The sequence below is a fragment of the Cervus elaphus genome, chromosome 19 (assembly GCF_910594005.1).
Source record: "Cervus elaphus chromosome 19, mCerEla1.1, whole genome shotgun sequence".
Taxonomy (NCBI): Eukaryota; Metazoa; Chordata; class Mammalia; order Artiodactyla; family Cervidae; genus Cervus; species Cervus elaphus.
This window is the reverse complement of record NC_057833.1, coordinates 51,455,924-51,483,795: the sequence shown is the minus strand read 5'-3', so window position 1 is coordinate 51,483,795 and position 27,872 is coordinate 51,455,924. Positions and strand designations below refer to the sequence as shown.

Below are 27,872 nucleotides of genomic sequence, written 5' to 3'. Positions count from 1 at the left end.
TCTAAAAAGTTTGAGAACTACTTCTGCAAATTAAAAAAAAAATGGCAACATTGTTTTTTGAAAATTTTTGACTTTATACTGTAGATTTATCATATAGAGCTCCTTAGAATCTGTCCATTAAGTGAAGAATGGCAATTTAAAGTCTGTTTATTTATTCATTAACTCATTTATTTCAGAATCATTTATTAAGTACCTAATTTGTAGCTAGTATTATGTTCAGGTTTCCAGAAACATAAAAGAAATGGATAATACTCTTGAATTTAGAGTATATTTAGACAAAAAGAAAACTTTAACCAGAATAACAGGGAATGTGAGGCATCATATAATTAGATGCAAAATTCTGTGCCAGGGACAACCTAGGAAAAGGCAAAGACCAGAGATGAGGGTTGATCAGGAAAGCTTGAAGGAAAGTCTGCTATCTGTCCAGAGTGGTTTGTTCTTACGGGTAGAACTGTTTTATACAAGAATTATTATTCCAAATAGTGATGAAATAATTTCTCATTGCAGTTAGCAGAATACTCTAAATGTACATTGGAATGTTAATATTCAAGTAATCTGATGACGATCTATTTTGCAAAGCATGAAATCCTTTCAAGGGGGAATGTAGATCTAACACATGTAATTCAATCAGCACAGTGCTTGACACATGACAGATATTTAGTAAAAAGCTAGGCACTATTACTAGTACTGTGCTGTGCTTAGTCGCTCAGTCGTTTCCAACTTTGCGACCCCATGGACTGTAGCCCGCCAGGTTACCCTGTCAATGGGATTTTTCAGGCAAGAATCCTGGAGTAGGTTGCCACAGGCACAATCACTAGTAGTTTCCTACTATTTATTAATATATTTACTTGTTTAGTTGCTAAGTCATGTCTGACTCTTCGTCATCCCATGACTTAGGGCACCTAAAAACTAGCTGAATTAGTACTAGGAAGAAAAGCGTATTCAAAGAGTTTTTATCTTTTCTTTCCATTTCCTTCCAAATGGTTCAGGATTATCTCAATCATGTTTCCTCATTTCTTTATCCTAAAACCTCAGAACTGTAGAGAAATAATAGAGGGGAGGGTGTGTGTCACCCCTAATTCACCTATTTCATCAATTTGTCACTTGACTTTGAGAAGCAGGAAAACTTCACTAGGGAACATTTATCTAAAAGATAAAAACCTGCATATTTAAGAACTGTTTAAATTTGATCATTTTTGAGGAACATTTAGAACAGTGGCTGATACACAGTAACCCATCAATATATATGAGCTCTTAATCATCAATATCATCATCAAGAATTTACCATAAGAGCACTGGAAAATACTTTTTTCTTTTTTTAAACAAACAAGACAGCTACATGGTGCTGGAATCATTTCTAAATCATTTCACTAAGCCCCAATGTGAGCATGAAGACCTTCCACTGTCTTGTGAGTTTTCTCTTCACAGAATTCAACCCAACAAATCCAACTGAATACTAAAGCCATTACTTGAGCCACCTGCCTCTGGGGTAGACTGAGGAGGACTTTTCAGTTATGACCAGTTTTCATATGTACATTTGTATTGCAGCCTCATCATTTTGTCACAGCAAGTTCTGTACTTAAAAAAATGAAAACCTAAAAATGCAAAAATTACACTGTTACTGTCAGGGAAAGAACTGTTACAGGGAAAGACAGTAACAGAGAACTGTTAATGTCATGGAAAACTACAATGAATGGAATGAACAAAACTGACAGACTTTTTTATTTACATAGTGATTTCAAATTAGAATCTTTTTACTCCTTCCTGGTATTAGCAGCACCAAAGGAACTGTTTTCATTTGTTATCATGACAATTTCTTTCTGGGTAGTACAGTTGTTTTTCTTAGCTTATTCTGTGCAATGGAATTGTTCTTTTCTAATTTGATTGTTATTGTTCTTTAATATTTCAGGCAGCCGAACTTTCATCCTACTTACTGTCAAAATTTTAGGTAACAAACAGATCAGCTGCTTTTAGGATTTGGAAATAGTATATAAGTTGAGTTAGGTTTTAATTCTTATAAAGGGAGTCCTAAAGTATTTTTGTACATAGCACTGAAACAAGTATTTTTCCATTTTGTTAAGACTTCATCATCTCACAAGCAAGAAATACTTGGAATGTGGGTATCGAGTATGACTTTTGATCATTAGTCCACTCCCTATCTACAAATGTTTAGGCTTATTTATACATCTGCTTGGCAAATTATTGCCAGCTGAGTTATAGTATTGTCACTGAGAATATATGTTGGCAAATGAATTCAATCCAAAATGGCTTCAAAGAACAATGTGATGTCACAATCTGCTTCCTAAAATAAACTGAGATACATTACAATCAAATATGCTAGCTGTCAACACTATTATTTCAAGCATTCTAGAAAAATTCTAACCAAGACCTAAAACAGAAATAAATATGCTCAATAAAAAGGTAAAAAAGTATCATTGCTTGTAAGATCAAATACTTATCTTCCTAAAAAGCCCACAGGAATAAACTAAAAACCTATGTATACTATTAAGATAAAAAGCTATGTACACTATTAAAAATAAAAAAAATAAACATACAAAAAATAAATGGCATTTATTTGTGTACCAATCACAATTAGAAAAACAGAATAGGCAAAAGTATTTCCTTCCTAACAGCTATAAAAATTTTATATTTTAAGAAATTTGTAGATTTGTAAGAAAACTATTTTTTACCCAAATCTTTTTATTGAGATTAAAAAAAAAAAAACTTGATAAGCAAAGATTTCATGCTCCTGTGTAGGATGGTACAGTACTGTCACATGGTAGATTCTTTCAAATTATGTAATTCATAGTACTTCAAGAATTTTCATTCAAACCCTTTTGACTGGGGACTTCCCTGGTAAGTCAATGATTAAGACTTCATGACCCCAATACAGGGGGCCTGGGCTCAATCCCTGGTCCAGGGAACTAGATCTCACGTGCTGCAACTAAATATCTTGCATGCCATAAGTAAGACTCGGTGCAGCTAAATAAATAAATATTTTTTAAAAATCTTGTTGACTGAAGGAGAAAAAAACCACATGACCTAAAAGTTGTGAGTTATATCTTATTCGGAGGAACTTACTGAGGAATACAGCCTAGGAGACAGCTGCTAAAATAGCTCTGAGGAACTGTTTCAAAGAGGTAAGGGAGGAGCTGGGATATATAGGCATTTTTGTAGGGGGAGGGGGGAAAAGGCAATTAAACATTCAAAAGATTACAGCTAATAACAAAAAAAATTTATTTGATATGCATCTTAACTATCTGGGACCAGGATCCGGTTTTTCTCCATTCTTAATGCCCCTCAGGGAGCACCATTATGGAGGGGGAGGTAGCTGCAGTGATTGATGGCTTGAGGGCAGGCAACATGTCTTGTTTAATGTGAGTACACACTACTAAAAGTGAAAAGATGATGCTGTGAAAGCGCTGCATTCAATATGCCAGCAAATTTGGAAAACTCAGCAGTGGCCACAGGACTGGAAAAGGTCAGTTTTCAATCCAAACCCAAAGAAAGGCAATGCCAAAGAATGCTCAATTCTTTGGCACAATTGCACTCATCTCACACGCTAGCAAAGTAATGATCAAAATTCTCCAAGCCAGGCTTCAACAGTACGTGAACCATGAACTTCCAGATGTTCAAGCTGGATTTACAAAAGGCAGAGGAACCAAAGATCAAATTGCCAACATTCGTTAGATCATCAAAAAAGCAAGAGAGTTACAGAAAAACATCTACTTTTGCTTTATCGACTATGCCAAAGCCTTTGACTGTGTGGATTACAACAAACTGTGGAAAATTCTTCAAGAGAGGGGAATACCAGACCACCTGACCTGCCTCCTGAGAAATCTGTGTGCAGGTCAGGAAGCAACAGTTAGGACTGGACATGGAACAACAGACTGGTTCCAAACTGGGAAAGGAGTATGTCAAGGCTGTATACCATCACCCTGTTTATTTAACTTACATGCAGAGTACATCATGAGAAATGCTGGGCTGGATGAAGCATAAGCTGGAATCAAGATTATTGATTATTAATAATCAAGATTGTTAAGCCAGGAGAAATATCAATAACCTCAGATATGCAGATGGCACCAGCCTTATGGCAGAAAGCAAAGAACTAAAGAATCTCTTTATGAAAGTGAAAGAGGTGAGTGAAAAAACTGGCTAAAACTCAACATTCAGAAAACTAAGATCATGGCATCTGGTCCCATCATCTCATGGCAAATAGATGGGAAAACAATGGAAACAATGAGAGACTTTATATTTTTGGGCTCCAAAATCACTGCAGATGGTGACTGCAGCCATGAAATAAAAAATGCTTACTCCTTGGAAGAAAAGTTATGACCAACCTAGGCAGCATATTAAAAAGCAAAGACATTACTTTGCCAACAAAGGTCTGTCTAGTCAAAGCTATGGTTTTCCCAGTAGTCATGTATGGATGTGAGAGCTGGACTAAAAAGAAAGCTGAGCGCCAAAGAATTGATGCTTTTGAAGTGTGGTGTTGGAGAAGACTCTTGAGAGTCCCTTGGACTGCAAAGAGATCCAACCAGTCCATCCTAAAGGAAATCAGCCCTGAATATTCACTGGAAGGACTGATGCTGAAGCTGAAACTCCAAAACTTTGGCCACCTGATGCGAAGAACTGACTCTTTTGAAAAGACCCTGATGCTGGGAAAGATTGAAGGCGAGAGGAAAAGGGGATGACGGAGGATGAGGTGGTTGGACGGCATCACCAACTCAATGGACATGAGTTTGAGTAAACTCCAGGAGTTGGTGATGGACAGGGAGGCCTGGCGTGTTGCAGTCCATGGGGTCGCAAAGAGTTGGACATGATTGAGCGAGTGAACTGAACTGAACACTGTTTAAGTTTCATTTAGAGGAATAAAGTTCAATTGTGCATGTGCACGAGTGCGTACTTACTCACATCCAACTCTTTGTGATCCCACAGACTGCTACCGCCAGGCTTCTCTGTCTAAGGGAATTCTCTGGGCAAGAATACTGGAGTGGGTTGCCATTTCCTTCTCCAGGGGAATCTTCCTGACACAGGGACTGAATCTGTGTCTCCTGCACTGGCAGGTTGATTTTTTACCACTGCACCACCAGTATCTACTAAAATGCTGAGACAGAAGAGTAACTGGGGAAGATGAGTTGTTCTTTCAAATATTTAAATACATAACTGCTGTAAAAAATAGTTTTTAGCAAGTGTTTTACTGATCCCAAAACTGACAGTTCAGTATATGGTCCAAAAACAGATGCTGAAATATATAAGAATATGGCAATATAACAAAGGTAGTTTCAAAGTCAGTAGGAAAAAAAGGGATTATTCAGTAAATGGTACTACAATAAAGATGCTATTACCAACTTAACTATTTGGAAAAAAGTCAGTGAACACAACATACCAAAATAAATATGGAATGGATAAACAGTAAAATGTGAAAAAAAAATCAAGCTATTAAAAGAAAATATTAGAACATTTACTTATTGTCAGGATAGAGAAGGAATTTCTAAATAAAATAAGAATAAAAATATCAATTAAATATTATTTGATCTTACTATAAAGATATGAAGCAAAATCAAAAGGCAAACAATAAACTGGGAAATTAGTACATTACATAACAAACACAGTATTCTTTAAATATAAGCAATTTACTGCTGCTAAGGCCCTTCAGTCATGTCTGATTCTGTGCGACCCCACAGATGGCAGCCCACCAGGCTCTCCCATCCGTGGGATTCTCCAGGGAAGGACACTGGAGTGGGTTGCCATTTCCTTCTCCAATGTATGAAAGTGAAAAGTGAAAGGGAAGACGCTCAGTCGTGTCAATGACTCTTAGCGACCCCATGGATTGCAGCCTATCAGGCTCCTCCATCCATGGGATTTTCCAGGCAAGAGTACTGGAGTGGGTTGCCATTGCCTTCTCCGATTTTTTATTTATTAAAATAAATAAATAAGTATTTATTAAAAAAAAAACCAGAACTCTGAAACCCTAATAAGGATAACTGTAAGAAAAATTACCAGACAAAACACAAACTATTAATAAACATGAACATATGTTTAACAACACCAACAAAGAAATGTTAATTAAAGTTATGAGGTACTCATCTTTCACCTATCAGCAAGGTATTTTTTTAAAAACATAAATTTCTGTTAGGGCAAAGGAGTGGCCAAACAGGTACCCTCGTATGTTCTGAAAGGAGAGTAAATGTAAAGCACCCTTCTGCAAAGCACTTGGCCTCAGGTATCAAAGGTCTTTTATTCTTTCACTCTACAGATGTCTGACTATCCAGATATTAGGTGTTCAGCCAATGAGAACATGGCCCGTGGGTGAGACATGGCCTGGCTCTCATGAGGGGACCTCCTGAGGCAAAGAGAGACTTAAACTGTTAACTGCTTACACAACTAACCGTGTGGTCAGAGCTGTGCTAAGCGCTACTAAGAAATAAAAGATAACCTGGTAGTCATACCTGATTTGGGGGGTGAGGGAGGGAGAAGGTCGTCAGAAAGACTGCCATGAGAAGATGACCTCTGAGCTGAGATCTGAAGCAAGCAGTGGAACCAACTAGGTAAAGCTGAGGTAAGGGGAAGCGGGAAAGCGAGAAGAACCACTAGACTGTATATGCAAAGGCCCTGAAGTAAGAAGAAACAAATCTCTGGAAACACAAAATCTTAAAAGTTTATTTGCCCCGAGCTCAGAGAGAGGAGGCAGACAGAGCTTTTTATACCATTAACAAAAATGTTGGTCTTTAGCCTAAGGGTATTGGGAGGCTATCTAAGGGTTCTAAACAGATAAAGAAGATGAGATTTTTCTTTTTAAAAAAACTGTCTCTGGTTTCATTATGAGGAATGGCTGGGGAGAGCAGGTGAAGAGGGACCAGGCATGAGGCTACTGCAACCATGGAGGTAAGGGAGAGCAGGGTAATCCCAACTGGAGGATGGTCATGGAGTGAGAAGCAGGTAGATGCTGGATACTTAGGATGTAAGTCACTGAGTCACCAGACACCACTTAGAGAGGCCATCAGCATGACTCAGAGGTTTCTGGTATAAGCAGCTCCACGGATAGTGCTGCTCCTGGTGATAATGCTCATACCCTTCGGCCCATTTTCCTAGGAAAATAATCAGAAATTTGGGCAAGATTTACTTTCAAACATGTTCACCACAGTCTTATTTATAAATTAAAACCTCTAAGCAATCTAATCAAATTAGAATTTTAAAACTAAATTAAAACTCTTGATACTGTCAAGAGTTTCCCTGGTGGCTCATGGTAAAGAATCCACCTGCCACTGCGGGAGACAAAGAGACATGGGTTCAATCCCCGGGTCAGGAAGATCCCCTGGAGGAGGAAATGGCAACCCACTCCAGTATCCTTGCCTTGGAAGTCTCATGGACAGAAGAGCCTGGTGGGCTACACTCCCTGGTGTTGCAAGAGAGTCGAATACAACTTAGCAACTAAGCAACAACAATAACAACGATACTAGCATACAATGGAATATTAGGTGGCCATTTAAAAGTCATATTTAATGTCAAAAGAAGCTACTCAGAATGTTAAGAAAAAAAGCAGGTTGTTAAAATTTATACAACTTTATTTTTAAAATATAAAAAGGCCTGCATGAACATACATCACAATGTAATCAGTGGTTGCCTCTTGGTAACAGGAGTGTCTTTTTAATTTTCTTTGGGTCTTCCCATTTTCCCAGTGCTCTCTAAAATGAGGAAGGTATATTTTTTATTTTTAAATTATTTCTATTTTTAAATAATATTTGTTGCGCATTTACTATGTGCCAGACACTATTCTAAATGTTTAATGAATATGAACACATTTAACTTTGAAAAGATTTCTAAGATACAGAAAAGTTAAGTGACTTGCTCAAAGTCACAGAGTAAGCCAAAATTTGAACCCACACAAGCCGACTTGAATCAGCTCTTACAACACTACCCAAAAATGCTTGTGGAAGTAGTGTATTTATACACAAAGAAATAACTTGAACAAATTATTAACCCACATGAGAAAATATCTGCATGTCATATAGCTGATAAAGAGTTAGTATTCAGAATACACGAAGGTCTCTTTTACCACTGAACAAAAAGACAAAACAAACAAAGCCACATAAAAACAAAAACCACCTCAATTAGAAAACAAGCAAAGGACTTGAATAGCCATTTCTCCAAATCAGATATACAAACAGTCAATAAGACCATAGGAAGATGCTCAACAACATCAGTCATTAGGGAAATGCATCAAGCTATAATGAGATAAAACTTTACACACACTAGGATAGCCAGAATGAAAAATGAAATAAGTATTGGCAAGGATGGAGAGAAACTAGATCATTCATACACTGGGGCGGGAATGTACAACAGTTCAGCTGTTTTGGAAAAGTTTGGCAGTTCCTCAAAAGTTAAATATAGTTGCTGTATGACTCGGCAATTACACTTCTAGGTTTAACCCAAGAGAAGTAAAAACATATGTCCACACAAAAACTTGTACATAAATGTTCATACTAGCATTATTCGTAACAGTCAAAAAGTGGAAATAACCCAAACATCCATCAATTGATGAACGGACCTACACTTTGTTTATCCATGATGGAATATCCAGTTCAGTTCAGTTCAGTCGCCCAGTCATGTCCAAGTCTTTGCGACCCCATGAACCGCAGCATGCCAGGCATCCCTGTCTATCACCAACTCCCGGAGTCCACCCAAACCCATGTCCATCGAGTCGGTGATGGCATCCAGCCATCTTATCCTCTGTCATCACCTTCTCCTCCTGCCCTCAATCTTTCCCAGCATCAGGGTCTTTTCCAATGAGTCAGCTCTTCACATCAGGTGGCCAAAGTATTGGAGTTTCAGCTTCAGCATCAGTCCTTCCAATGAACACCCAGGACTGATCTCCTTTAGGATGGATTGGTTGGATCTCCTTGCAGTCCAAGGGACTCTCAAGAGTCTTCTCCAACACCACAGTTCAAAAGCATCAATTTTTTGGTGCTCAGCTTTCTTTATAGTCCAACTCTCACATCCATACATGACCACTGAAAAAACCAGAGCCTTGACTAGATGGACCTTTGTTGGCAAAGTAATGTCTCTGCTTTTTAATATTCTGTCTAGGTTGGTCATAACTTTCCTTCTGAGGAGTAAGCGTCTTTTAATTTCATGGCTGCAATCACCATCTGCAGTGATTCTGGAGCCCAGAAAAACAAAGTCAGCTACTGTCTCCACTGTTTCCCCATCTATTTGCCATGAAGTGATGGGACCAGATGCCATGATCTTAGTTTTCTGAATGTTGAGCTTTAGGCCAACTTTTTCACTCTCTTCTTTCAGTTTCATCAAGAGGCTCTTTAGTTCCTCTTCACTTTCTTCCATAAGGGTGGTGTCATTTGCATATCTGAGGTTATTGATATTTCTCCCGGCAATCCTGATTCCAGCTTGTGGTTCCTCCAGCCCATTATTCAGCAATAAAGGAAAATACAAATGCATGCTACAACATGGGTAAATTTTAAAAACATGCTACATGAAAAAAGCTAGACACAAAAGGCCACAACCATATGATTCCATTTTTATATGTCCAGAATAGGCAAATCTATAAAAACAGGAAAGTAGATTAATGGTTGCCAGGGGTGGAGAAGGGTGTGAATGAGGAGTGACCACCAGTGGAAACCAGATTTCTCTGCAGTGTGATGAAAATGTTCTGGAATTAGATAGTGATGGTGGTTGCACAAAATTATGAAGATGCTAAAAGCACTGAATTGTGTACTTTTTTTTTTGAATTGTGTACTTTTAAGTGGTAGATTTTATATGAATTTTGTCCAAATTTTAAAAAAGAACAGATTATCTTTCTAAGAGACTTTCTGCTTCCCTTTTTCTTTTCTGCATGAGTACTAACTTTAAAATGTCAAATTACTGTTAGTTCTTCTGTAAAACAGAATAATAACAGTCCCACTCCAAGTGGGCTTGAAGAAGATTAAGAGAGTCAATATGTATAAAGTACTCAGAACAGTGTCTGACACAATAGTTGTCAATAGCTATTAGTAGTAGTATTTGGAGTCTAACCAGGAGGTGAACAAAGGTACAATTTATATTTTTCTTCAAATTACTGTTTAACAGAAACTGTTAATCAGTGAGTGGAAGATTTATGTGACTAAAATCAACAAAACATGTGTACCCCAATGTTCATCGCAGCACTGTTTACAATAGCCAGGACATGGAAGCAAGCTAGATGTCCATCAGCAGATGAATGGATAAGAAAGCTGTGGTACATATATACAATGGAATATTACTCAGCCATTGAAAGAATACATTTGAATCAGTTCTAATGAGGTGGATGAAACTGGAGCCTATTACACAGAGTGAAGTAAGCCAGAAAGAAAAACACCAATATAGTATACTAACACATATATATGGAATTTAGAAAGATGGTAACGATACCCTGTGTGTAAGACAGCAAAAGAGACACAGATGTATTGAACAGTCTTTTGGACTCTGGGAGAGGGCGAGGGCGGGATGATATGGGAGAATGGCACTGAAACATGTAAATTGTCATATGTGAAACGAATCGCCAGTCCAGGTTCGATGCACAATATAGGGTGCTTGGGGCTGGTGCACTGGGATGACCCAGAGGGATGGGATGGGGAGGGAGGTGGAAGGGGGGTTCAGGATGGGGAACACATGTAGACCCATGGCGGATTCACATCAATGGATGGCAAACCAAGACAATATTGTAAAGTAAAATAAATAAACTAATTAATTAATTAGAAAAAAAAAGAAAGAAAACAAGAGCACAAGCTGATTTTTACGTGGCTGCTGCTGGTCTAGCACTTAATTTAAAAATACAATAAACCACAACGAGGAGCCAAAGAGTTTATGTTAATACTGCTCTACCTGTCACTGAAGTACAAAGGGCTCCTAGGCACCAAAAACCCAGTAATTTTATGAGATATACATGAGAGAAAGAAGCTTAGAGAAGCTGGAAGAGAAACTGAGCAATTTTTTACTTCCTTTGGGGTTATTAATAGATATCCTTAGATCTTCACAGAGCCACTTCACAGCAATGCTTTTTAAAACACTATGAATTTCTAGACCACCAAATCTGTCCATATTTAAATAGAAGATAAACACATATTCTGAAGCCAGACCATGATCATGGACTTCTTTAGATTAGAAACGTTTCTAATCTGAACTCTTTTTTCCTTTAAATTAACTATTTTTAGAGTAACGGTAATTGCTTTCTGACTATAAGGCAAAAAAAATCAGGTACAAGTCTTCAGGGGTAAAAAGGGAGCTGACAAAATCTAGTTGCTTGAGAGGGTGAAAAAAACAGCTTCACATATGTTTCACATTTATGCAACACAAAGGTCAGGAGGCTGATAAAGCAGAGAGATAAAATTACACCAGGACTAAGCACTATAAATAGTGACTGAAGTTACAAATAAAAGGATACATTCTATATGAGACAAAAATGGAGGGGACTGTTAGATTAGTATTGGTCTCTTTCAGTCAGGTAAGTAATACACATCAACAAATATTTATTAAGTGTCTACCATGATCAATGAACTATGATAATATGAACAAATACATTTTACATAGGGGTATAAATTACAGGTTATTTAGCCTAAAAAAAAAATCTTAAATTATCCTTTGAAAACTTCTAGTAAAGTTTCCCCATCTGCAAATGGTCAAAAAGAGGATTAGAAATAAAAGATTCTCCAGAGATAAAGAAACCATGGCTGAGACATGGGAATGTTATGAAGAGACATTACGATGATGATTCTGGTAGTCCTACCGGTGTCTGTGCTTTTCGTTCCCATCCGAAATCGTATCTGCTTGCCATGAAGGACCTCAGAAAGATGTTTCGCAGTCCAGTGTTGTGCCGGCCAATCAAAAACCATGTTATAGAAGACTGCAGGTTGTTGTAAACACATTATGATTTCTTTTGCTTTCTCTGGTGTAAAAGGTTTGACATGTTTACCTAGGGAGAGAAATAAGAGAACTATATAGATAACTAAAAAGTTATTTAATATAATACAAAGCATAACAGTTAATACTGTTTTTACTATGGCAAATCTTTTGGTGTAACTGAACTGCATTTATACTTTACTCCTTACTGTTTACATAAATATTTGGGCCCAAAGAGCCATAATTCTTCAATGACGTTTCTCAAATATTAAATTGTAGATGTTGGAAAGTATTTACAATTTTCAATGTCAAAAAAATTTTTTAAAGGCTTTCCAAGTATGACATACATTTTAAAAGATGCAATTTTTTGAAAATATTATTTCCTAGAGAATTATGTAAGAAATACTGATGGGAATTACTCTTGCGCAACTAGAGCTGCTGGAGTCAGCAACAATTCTACTTGATATAACACAGGTTTATGCCAAAAAGACTACTGAACTCACACAGGTTGATGGGGGGGGCGGGGAGGCGGGCAGGGAGAGGGGATTATTTTATTGCAAGATTTAGAAAGATAAAAGATGTGCTAGGGTGGATATCACTGGTAATCCTTGATTACAACTGCATCTATAATCTGTACAGGGGAATATGCACAAACTAACACTGATTTACTGAGGATGTCCATAAATTTCAATCACAGAATGCTAATCCCGGTAAAGTAAAGATTGATATGTGTTAAATAAAAGAACAAGTAAGTTTCTCTTTAAAGATATCTTAAGATGAAAGTCTGGTGGGGGGAAAGTTAAAAAATGATTCATACTCAGATCCGTAAAACATGTATTTTTGATTCTCTAGTACAATCAGCGAAACCCTCTATTTCCAGTTACCTGATCTGTTAATACACTTACACTCTTAGGTCTCTATGTAAATGAAGCCCCAAGTTTATCTTTAAGTGACCTTTATGTACTGAAGAGCCCTGTTAAGGAAAGTAGGCTGTAACCAGAAATTTTTTAAAAAAGGTCTGAACCCACGCCAACTTATAAATGTATAGCCTATAAAAAGTACAGGGTTACCTACACTGCATTGTACCAAGTCTTCCTGGACTGGGAGTGCCTGGATTCCTTGTGTATGAAAATAGACAAGCCACAGTTTTAATCATATATTTTTAAAGTTTTGCTAGACCTTGAAAAGCTACAATACACTCATGATAGTACCTGTTGTTTGTGACATATAAATTAGAACTACCCTTTGGGAAACAACTGGGAAAATGAAGTAGAAGTCCCAAAGAACCACCTATTAAGTTAATAACTCACGTTAGAGAAATTTGCTTTTAATAAAATAGGTACTCATAAGCCATACATATATTCATATATATATGAATTATGAAATGTATATGACCAGCAGGCCTATCAGTGAAATAAAACAATCCACACATTTGCATAAAACATCTATTACCATAATAAAAAAAACTGAAAATATAAACAATCTGATGTCTCAAAAGTAGAAAAATAATTTACTAGATATTTATCCCACGGTACAGTCCCCTGGTACATTCTGTTCATTAACAATAAAAACAAGGGCTCTATGGAAATATGTAGAGCTGTAGGGACTAGAGTTGACTCAGAGAGCTATTGCAACAGCCAAGCGAGAAGTGTGGTAATAAGGCCCTGAAAACAAGGGGTGGCAGTGAGGAAGGCAGAGATGGCAGACATGGAGAAATACTAGGAGAATAACATTACAGACTACTATGACCACAGAGATGTGGGGTGGAAGGCAGATGCAGCTATGAGGAAGACAGGTTTCCAGACTTTCTGACTTGCCATGAGAGAAAAGTCAGAAGCAACATCTTCTGTTGGGAAGATGAGAGTTTGGTTTTGAACATCATCATCATCATCATTGTAACAATGGATGTGTGGGTGCTTAGTCATGTCCGACTCTTTTGTGACCCATGGACTGTAGTCCACCAGGTTCCTCTGTCCATGGGATTTCCCAGGCAAGAATACTGGAGTAGATTGCTATTTCCTCCTCCAAGGGATCTTCCTGACCCAGGGATTGAACCCATGTCTCTTGCATCTCCTACATTGGCAGGTGGATTCTTTACCACTGTGCCACCTGGATACCAGATATTTACTTGTGTAAGGCTTTACTATTTGCCACACATTTTTATAGACATTAAAAGAAAAGTGCTCATTGGATCCTCTAAGAAGCCTGTAAAACACAGCTGCTGCTGCTGCTAAGTTGCTTCAGTCGTGTCCGACTCTGTGCGACCCCATAGACGGTTCTCCCGTCCCTGGGATTCTCCAGGCAAGAACAGCTACAGAGGGTATTTTATTTCCATTATCCAAATGATAATGAAAGTTCAGATGTCAAAGATCAAAACACCAGTGGTGACAGGGCTACAGGTCAGGTTCTCCAATTACAAGTCCGGTGCTCTTTCTATCGCATAATCCTGCTTCCAAAGAATTAAAACTGTAGGACTTGCACTAGCACTAAAAACTCATAGAGACAGTATAATCTAAAAAAAGTTGGTGAAGGGAAACTTCAGATGGATTCACAGGTAACAGTTACATGTGTGCTGCCGGGGACAGAGGGATGTTCTCATCTGTATGCACGTGTGTTGGGGGGAGTAGTAGTAGAGACTGCTAGTTGCCTACCTTATCCAGTACTTGTTCCCTCCTTCCTCACTAACAGAACTCTGGGCAATGGGAGTGGCCAAAAAATTACATTTGCTAGACTGCTTTGCAGATGGGAGTGACCAGAGATATATCTGGAGGTTGCTGAATCAGCCTTTCCCCCCTCGTCCTCCTCTCCTACATGCTGCCTGGAAAACAGGTATCATGGTTACCATCTTGAGAGATAAAACAGAGGCAGGGGAAACAGTGAACACCAGCTGACCATATGCAAAGAATGTCCATCTTTGTGCCCTTGAACCAAAGCCAGCAAAATTCTACCTCCTGAATCCTTTCACATAAATAAAGAAGAGGCGGGGGGGGGGGGGTGGGGGTGGGTGGCGCGAGCCCCAAGGGGCTCTCGCTTCTGGCGCCAAAAAAAAGATTTTTTTTTTCCTTAAAATAAATAAATAAATAAATAAATAAACTAACTTGTAGTCAGGGCTCTGTTATTAGTTCATAACCGGTATAGCACCTTGCCTTCTGAGGCTGTGATTTTCAAGGACAACCGTATTCTCCCTAGAGTGCTCTGTAACACGCTGAATGAATCATGGCTGGTGTGACCCACTGTAACATTCTTTCAGCTTTAAGGTTGTAAAATCTCAAGCTTTGAACATCTTGCTTCCAGAACTTTAAACGACAGAGAAAAATAGAAGTATCAGCCCTTTGGGGATGAGGATTTATTTACTCTGCTTATCTTAAATCAGAGCCAATAAATCACAAGGCTTGAAATGTTCTCAAAACAGTCCTCATATTTTTACAACTAAGTACATCCCCTTGGACAGCAAGGGGATCCAACCAGTCAATCCTAAAGGAAATCAGTGCTGATTATTCATTGGAAGGACTGATGCTGAAGCTGAAACTCCAATACTTTGGCCACCTGATGCTAAGAACTGACTCATCAGAAAAGACCCTGATGCTGGAAAAGATTGAAGGTAGGAGGAAAAGGGGACAACAGAGGATGAGATGGTTGGATGGCATCACCAACTCGATGGGCATGAGTTTGAGTTAGCTCCGGGAGTTGGTGATGGACAGGGAAGCCTGGCGTGCTGCAGTCCATGGGGTCGCAAAGAGTCGGACACAACCGAGCAACTCAACTGAACTGAACATGGGCTTAGTAACGTTAGTAATACATGAGTAGTGTTTGGACAGAAGAGTTTCAAAGAAGTATATAAATACTTTTTCCTCTAACATAACATTAACTTTTTTTAGAACGTATCTAATGATCTGATAAGAAAAAACTCCAAACATCTCAGAGGTTATTTTAAAGAGACCCTAAGAACTACAATTTGCTGAGAAAGTACCAGGCCCAGTGACTGGAATATATTAAATGTTCAAACATTTGCTAAATGAATGAAAAGTGCCATACAGCATATGCAGAATAGATCAGTAGACTGTTCACCATAACAGGAAATCAGCATATTTGCAGAATTTCAGGCCTATCAGTGACATAAAACAATCAGCTGGTTGTGAAATAAAACTAATTTGGTTTCTGATAGTTTAATCAAAAATGAACTGGGCTGTTAAATTAACAAATTTAAGTGTTATAATTTCTTTAAAGAAGAATTCAATCTGCATTGTATTAGTTAAATAGCCTATGGATGCACCCAGTCATTCCATGCCAGAGATGTCTGCAAAGAGCTATAAAAATTCTGAAGCAACCTCAACAGCCTTTAAAGGATAAGTGTATTTAGGACTAAACTTGCAGCAAGCAGCAATTTCTAATTAGATGACTTAGAAACTGCTGAAAAAACAGATTCACTAATCTACATGTCACACAATAGTCTTTTCTCCCTCCCTCCCTCCCTTTTCTCCCTCTAAATGTAGCATGTTATTTGGACAATTTATTATAGTTTTGGTAACAATTCTTTGGAAATAGTTAAACACCATCAAAAAGCAATTTACTTTGTTCTCAGTTAATTTTTTCTTTAATTAACGCAGAGTATAACATCAGTTGAAACCTAATTTCTCTGAATATGCTAGCAATCTGGCTTCAGTCAATTGGTATCTGGCTTGGATTTGTATTTGAAATTTAAAATTTAAGACAAGAATATGGAAAATTTACCAAGTTTCTAGAATACTCTTCTAATATTGATAGAAAGTGGTGCTAGTGGTAAAGAATCCATCTGCTGATGCAGGTAGACGTAAGAGACATGGGTTTGATCCCTGGGTTAGGAAGAGCCCCTGGAGGAGGGCATGGCAACCCACGCCAGTAATCTTACCTAGACAGAGAAGCCTGGTGGGCTACAGTCCACAGGGTCGCAAAGAGTCACACACGACCAAAGCAACTTAGCACACATAACAAACAAAAAGATCCTGAAACTGAAATTAGGTCACCTCTCATGTCAGGTATAATTTTAATAACTCTTAATTTTAAAGTTAATAGTTTCACATTTTAAAAATTTCAGAGGGTGATATAAGGGTAAGTCTCAAGCTACAATACAGAGACTCACCATAGTGATACAGTATGAACAAAGAATTGGGTCCTATTATTGTAAGCTCATTTATTTCTATATATATACTATCTAAGTCCCTGATGGCTTCATCAATCTGATGACTACTGTATATACACACAATTCATCTACCATTTGAAATGGTATATATCAGGGTAAAAAATAATAAACATTTAGACCAGGTCAGAAAAACTCTAATGGAATTATGCAAGTACTTAGCCAGTCACAGAAAGACAAACATGGTATTATTCCACTTATAAGAGGCATCTAACAGCCCTATTCAAACAGAAAGTAGAATGGCAATTACCTGGGCTGAGGAGAGAGGAACAAGGGGAGTTATTTCCTGGGTACAAAGTTTCAGATTTGCAAAATGAAAGAATCTGGAGATCTGTTTCATATTAATGTGAATATACTTACTATGAACAGTACTCTTAAAAACGGTTTAGTTCAGTTCAGTTCAGTTGCTCAGTCATGTCCAACTCTCAGCGACCCCATGGACTGCAGCCTGCCAGGCCTCCCTGTACATCACCAACTCCTGGAGTTTACTCAAACTCATGTCCATTGAGTCGGTGATGCCATCCAACCATCTCATCCTCTGTTGTCCCCTCAATCTTTCCCGGCATCAGGGTCTTTTCCAATGAGTCAGCTCTTCACATCAGGTGGCCAAAGTATTGGAGTTTCAGCTTCAACATCATTCTTTCCAATGAACACCCAGGACTGATGTCCTTCAGGATGGACTGGTTGGATCTCCTTGCAGTCCAAGGGACTCTCAAGAGTATTCTCCAACACCACAGTTCAAAAGCATCAATTCTTTGGCGCTCAGCTTTCTTTATAGTCCGACTCTCACATCCGTACATGACTATTGGAAAAAATATAGCCTTGACTAGATGGACCTTTGTTGGCAAAGTAATGTCTCTGCTTTCTAATATGCTGTCTAGGTTGGTCATAACTTTTCTTCAAAGGAGTAAGCGTCTTTTTATTTCATGGCTGCAGTCACCATCTGCAGTGACTTTGGAGCCCCCAAAAATAAAGTCTGCTACTGTTTCCAGTGTTTCCCCATCTATCTGCCATGAAGTGATGGGACTGGATGCCATGATCTTAGTTTTCTGAATGTTGAGTTTTAGCCAGTTTTTCACTCTCCTCTTTCACTTTCATCAAGAGGTTCTTTAGTTCTTCTTCACTTTCTGCCATAAGGGTGGTGCCATCTGCATACCTGAGGTTATTGATTTCCCCTGGCAATCCTGATTCCAGCTTATGCCTCATCCAGCCCAGCATTTCTCATGATGTACTCTGCATATAAGTTAAATAAACAGGGTGACGATATACAGCCTTGATGTACTCCTTTTCCGATTTGGAACCAGTCTGTTCCATGTCCAGTTCTAACTGTTGCTTCTTGACCTGTACACAGATTTCTCAGGAGACAGGTCAGGTGGTCTGGTATTCCCATCTCTTTCAGAATTTTCCACAGTTTATTGTGATCCACACAGTCAAAGGCTTTGGCATAGTCAATAAAGCATAAATAGATGTTTTTCTGGAACTCTCTTGCTTTTTTGATGATTCAGCAGATGTTGGCAATTTGATCTCTGGTTCCTCTGCCTTTTCTAAATCCAGCTTGAACATCTGGAAGTTCACGGTTCATGTACTGTTGAAGTCTGGCTTGGAGAACTCTGAGCATTACTTTACTAGCATGTGAGATGAGTGCAGCTGTGTGGTAGTTTGAGCATTCTTTGGGATTGCCTTTCTTTGAGATTGGAATGAAAACTGACCTTTTCCAGTCCTGTGGTCACTGCTGAGTTTTCCACATTTCTGGCATATTGAGTGCAGTACTTTCATAGCATTATCTTTTAGGATTGGAAAGAGCTCAACTGGAATTCTATCACCTCCACTAGCTTTGTTCATAGTGATGCTTCCTAAGGCCCACTTGACTTCACATTCCAGGATGTCTGGCTCTAGGTGAGTGATCACACCATCGTGATTATCTGTGTTGTGAAGATCTTTTTTGTATAGTTCTTCTGTGTATTCTTGCCACCTCTTCTTAACATCTTCTGCTTCTGTTAGGTCCATACCATTTCTGTCCTTTATTGTGCCCATCTTTGCATGAAATGTTCCCTTGGTATCTCTAATTTTCTTGGAGAGATCTCTAGTCTTTCCCATTCTTTGTTTTCCTCTATCTCTTTGCAATGATCGCTGAAGAAGGCTTTTTTATCTCTCCTTGCTATTCTTTGGAACTCTGCATCTCGTCACTGGAGTGGCTGAGAGGAGATACCCCACGGCCAAGGTCAGAAAACTCCGGTAAGATGGTAGGCACTGAAGTGGCTATGAGGAGATACCCCACACCCAAGGGCAAAGGAGAAGTCCCAGCAAGACAGTAGGAGGGGCGAATTCGCATTTAGAATCAAACCCCATTCCTGCCAGAGACGCTCAGAGGGCTCAAACAAACCTTCTGCACACCAGGACCCACGGACCCCACAGAGACTGAGACAGAACTGTCTTTGCGCGTCTCCTGTGGAGGTACAGGTCAGCAGTGGTCTGCCGCAGGGACAGGGGCTCTGGGTGTGCGTATGGCATAAGTCTGCTTGGAGGAGGTCACCATTAACCCACCACAGAGCTGCCAGAACTTACACAGGACTGGGAAATAGACTCTTGGAGGGCACAATAGAACTTTGTGCACCAGGACCCAGGAGAAAGGCACAGTGACCCCACAGGAGACTGTCCCAGACTTGCCTGTGGGTGTCCGGGAGTCTCCGGTGAAGGCGTGGGTCAGTAGTGGCCTGCTGCAGGGTTGGGGGCACAGACTATAGCAGTACATGCATGGGATCTTCTGAGGGAGGTCACCATTATCTTCATTACCTACACCATAATTTGGCCCCAAGTCAAATAGCAGGGAGGGAACACAGCTCCACCCATTAACAGAAAATTGGATTAAAGATTTACTGAGCATAGCCCCCATTCAGTAAGGATTTACTGAACAAGATCCAGTATCCCCCTCAGTCAGTCTATCCCATCAGGAAGCTTTCATAAGCCTCTTATCCTTCTCCATTAGAGGGCAGACAGACTGAAAACCACAACCAGAGAAAACTAACCAATCTGATCACATGGACCACAGCCTTTCTTACTCAATGAAACTATGAGCCATGCCGTGTAGGGCCACCCAAGACGGGTCATGGTGGAGAGTTCTGACAAAATGTGATCCACTGGAGAAGGGAATGGCAAACCACTTCAGTATTCTTGCCTTGAGAACCCCATGAACAGTATGAAAAGGCAGAAAGATAGGACACTGAAAGATGAACTCCCCAGGTTGGTAGGTACCCAATATGCTACTGGAGATCAGTGGAGAAATAACTCCATAAAGAATGAAGGGATGGAGCCAAAGCAAAAACAATAGCCAGTTGTGAATGGGACTGGTGATGGAAGCAAGGTCCAATGCTGTAAAGAGCAATATTGCATAGGAACCTGGAATGTTAGGTCCATGAATCAAGGCAAATTGGAAGCGGTCAAACAGGAGATGGCAAGAGTGAACGTCGACATTTTAGGAATCAGTGAACTACAATGGACTGGAATGGGTGAATTTAACTCAGATGACCATTATATCCACTACTGTGGGCAGGAATCCCTTTGAAGAAATGGAGTAGCCATCATAGTCAACAAAAGAGCCTGAAATGCAGTACTTGGATGCAGTCTCAAAAATGACAGAATGACCTCTGTTCATTTCCAAGGCAAACCATTCAATATCATAGTAATCCAAGTCCATGCCCCAACCAGTAATGCTGAAGAAGCTGAAGTTGAATGGTTCTATGAAGACCTACAAGACCTTACAGAATTAACACCCAAAAAAGATGTCCTTTTCGCTATAGGGGACTGGAATGCAGAAGTATGAGGTCAAGAAACACCTGGAGTAACAGGTAAATTTGGACTTGGAGTACAGAATGAAGCAGGGCAAAGGTTAATAGAGTTCTGCCAAGAGAATGCACTGGTCATAGCAAACACTCTCTTCCAACAACACAAGAGAAGACTCTACACATGGACATCACCAGATAGTCAACACCGAAATCAGATTGATTATATTCTTTGCAGCCAAAGATGGAGAAGCTCTATACAATCAGCAAAAACAAGACCAGGAGCTGACTGTAGCTCAGACAATGAACTCCTTATTGCCAAATTCAAACTTAAATTGAAGAAAGTAGGAAAAACCAGTAGACCATTGAGGTATGACCTAAATCAAATCCCTAACAATTAAAAATAGTTAGATGATAAATTTTATGTTGTTTTTTGTCATAATTTTTAAAATACTAAACAGTTTTGCTTTCCTAATAATCATTATCAAATATGAAGTACTTTAGCCACATGTGAATTACACATGTGCTCTAGCAAGAGAAATTTTTACTTTTTAAGATCACACAGGTTCCTGTTTTTCTTCAGGTTTCCCTGCCTCCTCCTGCCCTTTAGAAAAATTAGAACAAGAATGACATGGAGAGTATGGTGCCTCTCACTGAAAAGGAATAAATCTAATTATGTATGAGTGTCGGCTGTTAATGAAACTAGTCCATTCAGCTCTGGAATGAGCTATTTCCTCAGGCAGGACTCGAAGAACAGTTGGAAAGGAGGCATCCTTCACTTCACCAGGGCTTCTCTGATAGCTCAGAAAGTAAAGAGGTTGCCTGCAATGTAGGAATTCCTGGGTCGGGAAGATGTCCTGGAGAAGGAAATGGCAACCCACTCCATTATTCTTGCCTAGAGAATCCCATGGACAGAGGAGCCTGGCGGGCTACAGTCCATGGGGTCACAAAGAGTCGGACATGACTGAGTGTAATGTAATACTTAATCTTTCACTTCATCAAGGCATAAACTTGGCTATAACTCAGACTATAAGGTTGCTGTGCTGTGTGCTCGGTCAGGTCCAACTCTTTGCGAACCTGCATCTCCTGCACTGGCAGGGGGATTCTTTACCACTAGCGTCACCTGGAAAGCCCCAACTATGAGATTAGGGGTAGGAGATGAAGAGATACAAACTACTATCTATAAAATATTAATAGATAAGCAACAAGGAAATACCATATAGTACACAGAATTACAGCCATCATCTTGTAATAATTTTTAATGTAGTATGATCTGTAAAAATATTGAATCATGTTATATACCTGAAACTAACATAGTATTATAAATCAACTATACTTCAATTAAAAAAAATTAATCAGAAAAAATTTTAAACTGAGAGTCGAGTGGAAACAAATACAATCTCACTCTGAAAGATTCAGATTCAAAATACTGCAGTTTTTAATTTCACTGAAATGCTTCAACCAGTGTATGATCTTAGAAGTAACATCTCACATTCAGCACTTGAGTTGACTGTTAACAATAAGTAGTTTCATGTTTGTTTAAATCCATTTCTTAAACAGCAGTTTTAGGTTTAAAACAAAATTAGAAGGTACAGAAAGTTCCCATATATGCCCCTCCCTTTATCAGCAATACTCACCAGAATGGTACATTTTTCACCAAAGATGAACCTAAACTGGCACATCGTAATCACCCAATGTCCACAGTGTATCTTAGGGTTTACTCTTGGTGTTGTGCAGTCTATGGATTTGAACAACAAAAGTACAATGACATATATCCACTACTATAATATCATATGAAGTATTTTCACTGTCCCACAAATCCTCTGTGCTCTGCTTACTCATGTTTGTTTTAATAATTTCCAAGCTGTTACTTCAAACAAGAAATATCACATCCTTGTGGTATGTATATATACAACGGATTTTATACAGTCATGAAAAAAGAGAAATTTTACTGTTTGCAACAACATGGATGGATCTAGTGGGTATTATTCCAAATCAGACAGAAAAAAGACAAATATCACATGATGTCACTTAATGTGGACTCTAAAAAAACAAACAAGCACACAAAACAAAAACAGACTCACAGACACATTGCACAAACAGGGAGGAAGGTGTAGGTGGGTGAAAAAGGTAAAGGAGACATTAAGAGGTACACACCTCCAGTTATAAAATAAACAAGCTATGACGAAGACATAATACACAGCATAAAGAATGTGGTCAATAATACTGTAACAACTTTGTATGGGGCAGATGGTTACTAGATTTGCTGTGATCATTTCATTATGTATGCAAATATCAAATCACTATGTAATATACCTGAAAACAATATATTGTATGTCAACCACAATTTAAAAAAAAATCACAATCTTGAAAGCAAACCATCACTTCCATATAGAGCTTAGTACAGTGCTTGACATAAACTAACACCAAACATTTTCTGAAATCAGAGCTCATTTTTAAGTGTATAAAACTTTATTAAAATTAACCATTTGTTTTCTCCACTTCTGTACAATGAACTATTGAGCAAACTCACAAGCAGTCTCAAAACAAAGGGATCAATCAGTTCCAGGATTTCAAGCTCACTTCTACAGCTCCCTCTCCAGCACCCAAACACACTATTCGGCACTAAGGAACTCCTGATTGCCCTCGCCCCTACAGCAACTCGACAGTTTCTTTGCTGTCGAATCCCCAATATCTCTCTCCACTCCCTCGCTCAGTGTGGTGCCTTACCCTGTTTTTCTGAGAAAACTGAAACCTATGATTTCCTTCTTCTTCACATCAATGTTCTGGTTCACCCTGCTCCTCTCTGGTCTCCAAGGACATAATCGTCCTCATTTCACCTGTCTGCCCTACCAACGTTCCACTCCAAGTAGAACCAGTCTGACTCCTCACTTTCTTTCCCACTCTCTGCCCGCTGTGTGCCTTGGGCTTTTCTTCACTCACTTCTACTCCTGGGCTCCTCCCCAGAAACGATTTCTTTCACTCATTTCCATATTCACACTACAGTTGTCCCTCAATATATGCGAGGGGGATTGGTTCCAGGAACCCTGAGGATTCTAAAATTCTTAGGTGCTCAAGTCCTCTAAAAGTGGGCCTGTGGGACCCAAGGCTGCGTGCAGAATGGACTGCATAACAAACCTTCAAATTATGCACAGAAGCACAGACCAATACAACTCGTATTCATTCTCCTCTCACCCTCAAAGCATGTAACGTGCCTCCTGTGGTGTGAATATGCATTATCCTTCAAGTCTTTTTATCTGTGTTCTTCCCCCCAAATTATATTTATAGGCTATTTTAGGGCAGGAACTGTCTTCAGTCTCCCCAGATGGAAGAGTCTCCCATTTACAGTGACATTCAAATATTTTTTGATAATGGAGTGGTGTTACGTTTCCTCAAAAATTAACTTTTCTATGACCCCCCACAATACTTGTTACTATACTAAGCATAGTGAACCTTTCATGTGCATTTATTTAATGTCTGTATTTTTCTCACCCTTTATTCACACAAGCCTTATCTAATTGAAAGCAAAGTCTTCTCTTAAAGGATTCTGCCCATTTACTTTAATGGTAATAGGCAGCCACCTCAAACTGGTATTTTCTGGGGAGGATGACAGTTTAAAAATAGGGTTGAAAGCTCCGAAGACAGGATTCAAAGAATCAACCCTTTAATACAAATATTTGAAGTCACCTGCAAAAATGCATACATGTGCTACATTTTTCACGGGAGCAAATCCATACTTTAATCAGATTTATTTCCCTCCTTAGGACTTCAAGATTAAGAATGACCAGTTTCCTCAAATTGTTAAATACGGAATCACCAGATAGCCCAACAATTCCACTCAGATATATGCCCAAGAGAAACGGAAAACATACGTTCACATAGAGCCTTGTAAACAAATATTCATAGCAGCATTATTCATAGAAGCCCCAAAGTGTAAATAACACAATGCCCACTGATGAATGGATATGTGAAGTGTGGCATATCCATACTAAGAACAGTATTCAGACACAGAAACTAATGAAATACTGACACATGCTACAACATAGATGAACCTTGAAAACATTATGCTGTGTGAAAGAAGCCAGACACAAAAAACCACATACTGTATGATTGCAAGTTTATATGAAATGCCCAGAACAGGCAAATCCATAGAGCCAGAGTACATTAGTGACTGCCAGGGAATGGAGAGCGAGTGAATAGGGAGTGACTGCTAATGGGAACTAGGTTTTTTTTTGGTATGATGAAAACGTTCTGGAATTACAGTAGTGATGGCTGAACAACTTTGTGAACATACTAAAGAACACTTTAAAAGGGTGAATTTGTGGTATTTGAATAAAGAGTAAAAACCTCCTCCTCCCCAGCAACATGCTTGACATCTTTCACACTGTCCTTCTAAATCTAAACTCTAAGCATGCACACCAAAACTCAACAGTGCTCCCAACCACCTCCTTTTTCTTCAGGTTCCTGATTTACACGTAGTTACTCAGGCTAGAAAATTTCAGAGACATCTCCAATCTCTTTTCTCTCGGTCTGAACATCAGTCAGTCACCAATGCCAGCACTTTTTTTTTCCCAACAAAAAACGACATATTGTTGAAAATGTAATTCCTGTCAGACACTTACGCTAGATGATCTACAAGTATCTTTAATTTTCACAACAGTTATGCATTTTACAGAGGAGAATGCTGTGGCTAAGGAGATTTAAGCACCTTGTCCTTCAGTGTTTCTTCCTCCAATCTATCCTCCATCCTTCAGCTGCAGTGATCTTCCTTAAAGCAGTGATCTTTAAGGACCTAAAGCTCCTTAAAGGCTTCTCTCACAAAGTCCAAAGTCCCTAATTTGGGATAAGGTGCCTTCAGGATCCCTGTCTCTTAACATTCCTTACACCAGCTTCTTTGAATTCCTGGACTCTGAGTTGCTCTTTCTCCTTCTGCCTCTGGGCTTGTCTCCGGGTTCCCTTACTCATTCACTCAACAAATAGGTATTAAGAGCCCACTAGGAGTCTGACAGTGGAAACAGTGGCTGACTTTATTTTTTTGGGCTCCAAAATCACTGCAGATGGTGACTTCAACCATGAAATTAAAATACGCTTACTCCTTGGAAGGAAAGTTATGACTAACCTAGATAGCATATTAAAAAGCAGAGACATTACTTTGCAAACAAAGGTCCATCTAGTCAAGGCTCTGGTTTTTCCAGTGGTCATGTATGGATGTGAGAGTTGGACTATAAAGAAAGCTGAGTGCTGAAAAATTGATGCTTTTGAACTGTGGTGTTGGAGAAGACTCTTGAGAGTCCCTTGGACTGCAAGGAGATCCAATCAGTCCATCCTAAAGGAGATCAGTCCTGGGTGTTCATTGGAAGGACTGATGCTGAAGCTGAAACTCCAATACTTTGGCCACCTCATGCGAAGAGTTGACTCACTGGAAAAGACCCTGATGCTGGGAGGGATTGGGGGCAGGAGAAGAAGGGGACAACAGAGGATGAGATGGCTGGATGGCATCACTGACTCGATGGACATGAGTTTGAGTAATCTCCAGGAGTTTGTGATGGACAGGGAGGCCTGGTGGGTTGCGATTCATGGGGTCGCAAAGAGTCGGATATGACTGAGCAACTGAACTGAACTGAGGAGCCTGACATTGTATTGCTATTTGGGCAACATTGTGAATAAAACAGATATATGTACTGCCCTCAAGGTGCTTAAGGTCTAAGGGAAGACACAATAATAAACAAGTAGTTACAGATTGTGCTAAGTGCAGGAAGCAGGATGCTGTATTACAGAACACAAACACGGTTAGGGATCAAGGGAAAACTACAATGACTGTTTTAGATGGGTTAATCTGGTAAGGTTTCAGATGGCGACATACCTTAAAATATGAAGACTAAGAAGCCAGTTATGTGAAAAGCAGGTAAGAGAGAAGGGGTGATGAGTAACAAGAGGTGCTCCTAGAGACATCAGCAGAGCCCAGATCAAAGATTTTTGCAGGTCATGGTTAGGAATTCGGATTTTAATCTAAATTCTTACTGCAATGGATTTCATTGAAGACTTTAAATAAGACTGTCACTTTTGCCCCTGAATAGAGAAGGGTTGGAGGGGCACGAGAGAAGAAACGGGGACACATGGCCTGAAGATACAGCAGTGATTTAGGTGAGAATTGTGGATGATTTGGACAACGGTGTGATGGTGAAGGAGGAAAAGAGCAGATTAGATGCAGAGCTGACCTGACTTGCAAAGTCATCAGCTCAAAGTGATGAAGAGATGAAAAGAGGATATACAGAGTTGGAGAATCCTTACTGATAAAAGAAAATAAGGTTACCACAAGAACAGAGGATCACAAGGTCTCAGGTTCATGCTGAGTGAATACAGAAGAGGTTGACTATTTTCATTTTATAACATCAACTTGCCCAGGACTTCTCCCAGCAAAGTTCAGCAATATAGGTTCAAGTGCAGAGGGCAAAAGTTTGGGTTCATCCAGAGTATGGGTTTTGTCAGAGGAGTAAAAGGCAAGCAAGGACAAGAGAATAGTGTATTTTCAAGAGAAAGATCAGAATAATAAACTCTGACATGCACTCTAAACTAGATAAGGGGACACAGATAGACAGAAAATGTAACAATGGGCTGGAGGTACAGGTGAAGCTCAGGAATTGTCTCTTTGGGGTACATAAACAAGGGAGTTATAAAGGCAGGAGATTGTGGTCAGATAGTAAGAAATTGTAATTTGCTGCTTCTGCTTGGAATGGTCAGCTCTTCCTCTAGACAAACATGACTATTTAATCACCAATCATATCCATCTTATGCTTTTCTGCTCCCTGTCTTTCCATGACTCACAGCCCCACCCCCAGCATAACCACCTAAGTCTGTCACTATTTCATCAAATCAAAAAGGCCCACCTCAAACTATTCCCTCCTTGAAGTATTTATCTTTTCCCCACTGGCATCTCTCCTGATGACAATCCTCACTCAGTATGCACTACTGAAAGTATTCATTTTACCATGCATTAGTCACTCTTTTGCCCTTCCAGATCCCTCTACTCAATTGGGGAAAAG

General features: G+C 39.3%; 1 protein-coding gene across 4 annotated transcripts in view; it reads right to left on the bottom strand.

Annotated features, from left to right (window-relative positions):
• HSPBAP1 (HSPB1 associated protein 1) overlaps positions 1–27,872 on the bottom strand; it is a 55,233-nt gene that overhangs the window by 25,740 nt on the left and 1,621 nt on the right. For 3 of the 4 annotated variants that reach the window (XM_043873962.1, XM_043873960.1, XM_043873959.1), the window contains exon 2: positions 11,762–11,947. In XM_043873962.1, coding sequence (XP_043729897.1) covers positions 11,762–11,947 — 186 coding nt within the window. Of the gene's footprint in view, positions 1–11,761; positions 11,948–22,466; positions 22,568–27,872 lie in introns of all 4 variants that reach the window. The other variant, XM_043873961.1, reaches the window with a different exon arrangement.